The sequence below is a fragment of the Loxodonta africana genome, chromosome 4, assembly GCF_030014295.1.
Source record: "Loxodonta africana isolate mLoxAfr1 chromosome 4, mLoxAfr1.hap2, whole genome shotgun sequence".
NCBI classification, from domain to species: domain Eukaryota; kingdom Metazoa; phylum Chordata; class Mammalia; order Proboscidea; family Elephantidae; genus Loxodonta; species Loxodonta africana.
The window spans coordinates 6,706,198-6,713,808 of NC_087345.1; the positions used below are offsets into that span (position 1 = coordinate 6,706,198).

At 41.4% G+C, this 7,611-nt stretch overlaps 1 protein-coding gene across 2 annotated transcripts in view; it reads right to left on the bottom strand.

Moving 5' to 3' along the window:
• Positions 1 to 5,548: 5,548 nt before the first annotated feature.
• The window catches only part of ATXN10 (ataxin 10), a 211,495-nt gene continuing 209,432 nt past the window's right edge, over positions 5,549 to 7,611 (bottom strand). For both annotated transcript variants that reach the window (XM_064283377.1, XM_064283376.1), the window contains 2 exons: positions 6,363 to 6,550; positions 5,549 to 5,858 (listed from right to left, as the gene is read on the bottom strand). In XM_064283377.1, coding sequence (XP_064139447.1) covers positions 5,856 to 5,858; positions 6,363 to 6,550 — 191 coding nt within the window. In that variant the 3' untranslated portion in view covers positions 5,549 to 5,855. The remainder of the gene's footprint in view (positions 5,859 to 6,362; positions 6,551 to 7,611) is intronic.

The following is a 7,611-nucleotide window of genomic DNA, read 5'->3' on the forward strand; positions in this document are numbered from 1 at the left end:
GCAGTGAAGAAGTCATCCGTCTTGCAAAACTATCATGTGACGTCCAGCATTGTTTCGATCACCAAGGCTGTATTTTCCAACTACTGATCCTTCTTCATTTCTAACTTTTTATTCCAATCACCAGTAATTATCAGCGAATCCTGAATGTTTGATCAATTTCAGACTGCAGAAATTGGTAACATCTTCAATTTCTTCATCTTTAGCCTTAGTAGGTGGTAAATTTGAGCAATAGTGGCATTAACTGGTTTTCTTGTAGGCATATGGATATTATCGTATCGCTGACAGCATTGTACTTCAAGATAGGTCTTGAAATGTTCTTTTTGATAATGAATGCACCGCCATTCCTCTTCAAGATGTCGTTCCCGGCATAGATGACCATATGATTATCTGATTCAAAATGGCCAATGCCAGTCCATTTCAGCTCACCAATACCTAGCATATTGATGTTTATGTATTCCATTTCATTTTTGATGATTTCCAATTTCCCTAGATTCGGACTTTAATACATTCCCTGTTCTGATCATTAATGGGCGTTTGTAGCTGTTTCTTCTCATTTTAAGTCATACCACATCAGCAAATGAAGGTCCCGAAAGCTTGACCCCATCCACACCATTAAGGTAGACTCTACTTTGAGAAGGCACCTCTTCACCAATCATATTTTGTGTGGTTTCCAACCTGAGGGTCTCATCTTCCAGTACTATCAGTGTTCTGCTGCTATTCATAAGGTTTTCACTGGCTAAATTTTTTTCAGAATCAACTGCCAAATCCTTCTTCTTAGTCTGGGAGCTCAGCTGAAAGCTGTACACTATGGGTGACCCTGCTGGTATTTGAATACCAGTGGCACAGCTTCCAGCGACACAGAACATGCAAGCCACCATGTATGACAAACTGACAGATGTGTGGTGCAGTCTCCTCATAGATGTCATTTATTTCCATGGCTTCAAATATCATCTACCTGTACAATGAATGAGTTCAAATACAGATTTCCAGCATTGACCTTTCTTCTGAGCTCCGTTCTTGTATTTCCAATTTTTTTTTTAAATCTCAAATTTAATTTGCCCAAAATAGAACTGATTCTCCGTGCCCCAAAGAAAACACATGTAAGAACTCTTCTTCACATCAACCTTTTTCATCTCCGTGAATAGTACAATCTAGGACCCAGGTGTTACCCAAACCTTAGGAGTTATTCTTGTTACTTCCTCTATCACCACTCTCAATGAGTCTACCAGCAGATCCTGATGATTCTACCCAACATATGTCTCTCATTCTGATCTCTCCATATCCACTGCCTCCATGTTTGTGTAAGTCATCATCATTTCTCGACTTTCGTTCTTTCCGCTCACCATTCCAATCTCTATTCAGCAGCATAAGTGGTCATTTGAAAATGTGAAGTGGATTTTCTCGCCCCTGTTTAAGACTGTTCGATAGCTTTCCAATGCAACTAAAGTAAAATTAAAATCCCTTTCATGACCTATACAACCCTGCATGATCTGACCCCTGCTCACGCTTCTGACCTAGCTTCACGCCATTCTGCACTGGACACCACATTCTGGCCCCATCGGCCACCCTCTAGGTGTTGACTATGCGAAGCTTCTCCAGGTTCTGGGCCTTTGCACTTGTTGCTCCCTCAGCCTGAATGCCCTCCCTCCGGTTTGTTGAATGACTGGCTCCTTTTCAGTCTTCTTGCCTCAGCTTGGATGGGATCACCTCAGAAAGGACACCCAGTTACTGTTCACAGCATCATCATCTTTATTTCCTCTGTGACACTTAGTACCGTTATGTGATGCTCTTGTTTTATGCATTAGCCTGCTTGTTAATTTTCTGTTGACCTCATCATAACATAAGCTTTAGGAGCGCACAAGCCTATTTGCCTCGTTCACAACTGTATCCCCAGCCTAGTACACCGTTTGAGGAGGGAACTTAGGCACAGAGTGGTTAGGCAACTTCCTCAAGGCCATGGCTGGCAAGAAGTGGAGTTGAGATTTGAACTCAGATGTTTGTAATTGCAAAGCCTGAGCTCTTCCTATGGAGCCTTCCTTGTTCTAGGCCCAGGGCCACAATATAGGCACTGCTGCTACATCTACTTTCCATGCTTCTGGGAAGAGAAGCCATGGTTCTTTCTTCACTCACTCCCTTCCAATTAACTACTGCAATGAATTACTATGTATTTATTGCTATGTGACCCTCGGCATCAACTTCGCTGAGACTTAACTTTGTCATCCATAAAATGGGATTGACAGAACTTATTTAGTTTTTTTTACTGCATAGTTGCTATGAGGGCTGAATGATTAATATCTGCTAAATAAATAAAATACATTTACTGAGCACCTACCATTTAAGCCCAGCAGAAGCAAGAGACAAGACGCTGTTTCTGTTTTCAGAGTACATGTGCTTCCATCAGAGAGATCCACAATGAAGGTATTAAGGGCTTAAAAATGGATGAAGTAGCAAGGATGGTAACAACTAACTATTAGTGAATGTTTACTACATTTTAGATACCGTCCTAACCATTATATTCATTTATTCATATGTATTTATCTATTTCTTTGTTTTTACTCTCATCCCTATGAGGTAGGTGGTATTATTAGCCCCATTTCAGTGGTGAAGATATGGAGACAAAGAGGGCCTATGTAATCTGCCTAAAGTTACACAGGCAAGAGAGGGAGGACTGGAACCCAGGCATCCAGCTCTAGAGTTTAAGTCTTAACCACTATACTTAACAAATAACTGATAAAAATGACATTCGTGTTCTAAAACATGACCTAAGTTCTTCCTTAAATGATGTAAAATGAATATATGACAACTGTGTGTGTTAAGTTTTTAAGTAAGAAAAAACAGCTTTCAAAAAGTCATTGCTCACTGGCCTGTCTCTGGCTGTGACGAAGAAAACCCAATGAAGGAGTAATGCTACACCCACTACATTCAGAGATACAATTTAGCTTAAAAGTCTACATATATTGTAGATGGTAAATCAAGTTCATACCATGAAATATCACCTAAGTAAAATTTGACTTAAAAAACCCACATAAATATATAAAAATGTGTAGGAAAGAGGAAAATGGATTTTGTAGCATACAAACACGGGGAAAAAAAAATCTCAACTCGGTTTTGAAAACCAGGTTTTTAATCGATTTTTCTGACTCGACGGCACTGGGTATAGGCCGCTGGAGCTGAAATTATCAGAACCTTGGACAGCACTGAGAGGTTTTTTTTTTTTTTTTTTTTTTTCCCCCCCTTTCCTCCCCAAAGGACTAGTCTTGTATCACATCTGAAATGTTAAGGTTCTCCCTCATCTTCTACACATTTCAAAATTCTGCCTTAATTCTACTGCTTCACATGTCAAAACTGACTCCTTTATATGCAGAACTTTCTGACCGCGGAATATAATTTAAATAGTATCTTACTCCTGCAAAGATTGGCATTTTTTCTTGTTGTGCTATCTTTGTTTATTCATTCAAACACAGAAATTAAAGAATGGAAAAAAAATCACCTAAATAACATTTAAATCTCAGGTGCTGCTATAAGAGTATAGTACCTATGCCTTCACAGAGAACTGTCATAAGACGTACATCTATAAGACACTCATTTCTGACGTAAAATGTACTAACTGGTAGCTCAAGTCACCTCAATCATCTCTCTATATCCCGTTTCTGCAAAATGGACATTATTTTGTAGTTTCCAAAGTCCTGTGCTTCTGAAGTTACTGATCAAAAATGCATCTCGGTATTGGCTTTGGGGGAAAAAAAAAACACGAGATGTGTTAGTATGGACACATATACAGTGTAGACAAATCCTAACAGCACAGAATTAAAATTGGGAAAACAAGTATTTTTGAAATTTATAGTTCTTAAGGTATTAACAAACGCTTCTGCAAACCGTTGGGCTCCGTATCAAGCAGGAGAGCCTTCTCCCGTTGTCTTTTAAGACCAAGCAGGCTATGAAACAACTGCTTTGTCATTGCTCTTGAAGGCAGTGATGTCGTCACAAACCTTGCTGTGACCATTCTGTCTCTTCGTACTTTTTTTTAAGGCTGGCCTGCTTTTTTCTTTTTTCCTAAACAACTGATTGGGGTGGTGATTTAATCCTCTAAGGCATGTAAAACAAGGCTCTCAGAAGCTGGGGGTGCCCTGGCCAAGGACAGGGAAGCTGTTGTGTTCAAGAATTCATCTATCCAGGGGCCTTGAAAGGCAGCCACAATGCAGCCACCAGCATGTTTTCACTCTGCAAGGCCGACACTTCCTATTTAGAAAACACATAACCATCCCCCATTCTGTACTTGCACAAGGCTCCCTTTTATTTATTTGTGTTTGTTATTGTATGGTTTATACTGCCCTGTTTCAGTCCACTGGTGTGCATACATCCATTGAAGGAGCAAAACAAGACGTGTCTACTGCAAACTTGTTAAAAGGAAAAAGGGACCCCCACTGTTTCTTCTCTGCAGGCTTCTATTTAGAGAATAGGATTTTAACTCATTGTGTCCCAGAGAGAATAACTTCTTTGTGAACTTTAAATACAGCTTCTTTACTGATGGAATGTCAGAGAGAAAATGTTATTCATCGATCACCACAATCCCAAGTTACATGGAGTGCATCAGACAGTGGATGGGAAAACGTTCCTTTCCTTCTTAACACGCGGAAGCTGTCTTTACAAAGCACCTGAAGTTTGGCTAGAAAATACTTCGGAGCACTTTACTTTGGGACAATTGGTATTTCTGTAAAACTTTTGGTTGAGTCCTTCTTTTTATTCTGCAGGGTGTAACATGAACTATATGAAATCTCCAAGTTATTTTCGCTTAGTAATGTGGTTGTTCAAGGAGATGATATATTTTGAGAATTCAGCATGTGGGCTGCCTTCCATCAGACGTTTTGTTGATTACGGTGATGACCTGATGGTTATAAAGGACATTTATTCCAACTCTACCTCTGACACAAGTTTATATTGATAGGTAGACAGCCAGATAGACAGATATACGTCAAATGAACGCCTGCTCCCCAAAGCTATTTTTGCAATTACAGTGAAGCACTGGCTAAAACTGAGGAGCACCTTTGGGAGACTGGTGTTTTTCACACTGAAGACTCGGATGGACCTTGACACCCTGGTACTGCACACAAGTTAAGCAGTAAAATACTCCTTCCTGACTACCGCCACAGGCACTGACTGTGAACATGATGGGCTGCAAGAAGCCTAAAGAAGAACAATTTGGAATGAGAAGAGTTAATGGCCCCTGCTTTCTCCCACCCATCTCATTCCACATTCCAGAGGAGCGGTCAATGACAACACAGCCACTACCTAACATGAAGAGGTAGGGTCTCTATTCTTCAGCATCTCTCAAATTAATTAACTGGAAATGAGTCTTGTCAACGTTTTGGAAAGGCAGAGGGGGTGAAAAGAGACTGCTAGAATTAATCACAGTGAGAAACTACTTCAACTGGCTGCCAGAGTTCAGAAACCCAATGAGAAGAGGAAAATAAAAGAAGTGAGACTGACTGGCTATCTGAAGGAACAAACAGAACTCAAGCAAATATCCAAGTCTCTGCCAAACAACGGATGTGCTCAAAGAGAAGACTTTATTATTTGCTGCCACCGTAAGTACAATCTATTACTTAAATGCACGTCGTAGCCACGGAGACAAAGGTAAACCAGACAGCTAAATGTTTTCAAAGCAAAAAAACGGCAGGGTATTTGTCTACTTACACATTTCAGCTTATATGCATCTAACCCTACTATCGAGAAGATTACACGTTCCTGGGCTTATACTTATACATCTTCCAACACCTGGAATTTCACAGACTGCAGAACATGAAACATCCATGAAACAGATTCCAAAACTTCAGATACTTGGGTGGAGTGTTCATTCACTAGAAAGAAAAAAAAAAATTGCAGCTATAACAAGTCTATTTACAAGAATCATCAGGCAAAGAAAACACAGGACAGAAAACTTTGTCATTGGCTAGAAATAACCAAGAGACCCGAAGATCCTCACTCCGTATTAGACCAGTTTTCTGGGTTTTTGTTTTGTGTTTCTTGCTGGGATGAAGATTAGCCATCTTTTAAAGAAAATCTCATTCCTGTCAGAAACTTACTTTCAGACCATGTATAAATTTTACCAATGCTTTTTTATACTTCTCCCTCAGGATAAGTTTGAAATTTTAACTCTTTTAAGACAATAGCAGCATAAGGCCTGAAGAAAAAATTGTCCGTGATTATATTTAGGGCTTTCTTTGGTAAATCATTTTAGAAGGCAAACTCTCCCATCATTTTGTATAAAGGCACCCTCTCCCTGCTAATGGCGATGGAGCAGTGGGGAGGAAGGAGCTTCCTACCAACCATGAGGGAGCCAAGGGTCACCTGAGGGTACTCACCGGCTGAGGTGCTTCACCTGTAGGTTTCAGGATCAGCTTTTCACCCCGCTTTTCAACTTCAAAGCCCATTTTTTTAAGAACGGATGGGTCTGCCAGCCCCTGTTCCTCCATCTTTGCAATCAGATCTTGGTTTTGGCTATTGTCTTCTGTGAGGTTTCGGATTGTATACACCACCCACTGGGTCAGAACTTGGAGCCAGAGTGAAGGAACTGTCAACACACTTAGCCTGCCTCCTGACTTCACGTGGACGTTTAGGCCAAATTCCTGGAAAAGGAGCAGGGTGGGCACAGGGACACAAAAACTCGGCCAATTAACACCATTCTCTCAAGGATGGACTATGAGCATGGATCCAAAGCAAGAGAAAACTAAAGCCATAATGCACAAATGGGCACACCCATGTCCCGCACACGTGTATGAGGCCTGGCGACCTGCATGTAAAGGGCACTCAGCCAGCACCTGATCAGTGAGTAGATGAGGAAGTAAAGGCTTAAAATAGCTGAAACTGAAGTCTACAAACACAAGTGTGCACACACACACTCACTCCTTTGTTGGATTATTGTTACCGAGGCACCAGGGAAGGAGAAGGAGGAGCAATGCAGTCAGACAAGATGCCGTCAGGTTAGAGTAAGAAGAGTAAGACGGGAAAATCACCTTGCCTAAAGCAAGCCCAGTTATACAGGAGAACTGTTTCCTAGGGCTCACCATGGAATTTCCCCCAGTGGTGCATTTAACGAGGAAGCTGGGAGGCCTTTGAAGGATTTGGTGTGCTTCTTTGAATACTTGTGCTCTCCAGAAAGTATTTGATCCTAATGGCCTTACTGTGCCTCGGGCTCTAATCTTAAACATTCTGCAAGGTGTCCTTCAAATCAGACAGAAGACAACTTAACAAAGAACAAGATAGCGCCGCTGATGATTTACAGAGTTCTTTCATGTAGTTAACGAGAGCTGAGTAAACCTCAGAAAGCATTAAATTGCTCCTACCTATCTTTTTTATAAAGGATTTGGTAAAAATGGCTGTAGGGCCAGGCTGTCAGTGGCTGGGCGCTGCCCCAGTGGGCCCAGCCCCCAGACCCAGAGAGGCGCCGCAAGCCGAGGGTGGAATAAACACTCCTGCCAGAGAGAGGTCTCCCTGCCAGCTATCAGATAGAAGGTATCAGGAAAAACGGGTCTTTCTTCCCCGTAATCACATCGTTTCCGCTCAGGCATTTCCAGCACCAGAGCTCAACGGTGTCTACACACCCAAAATCCG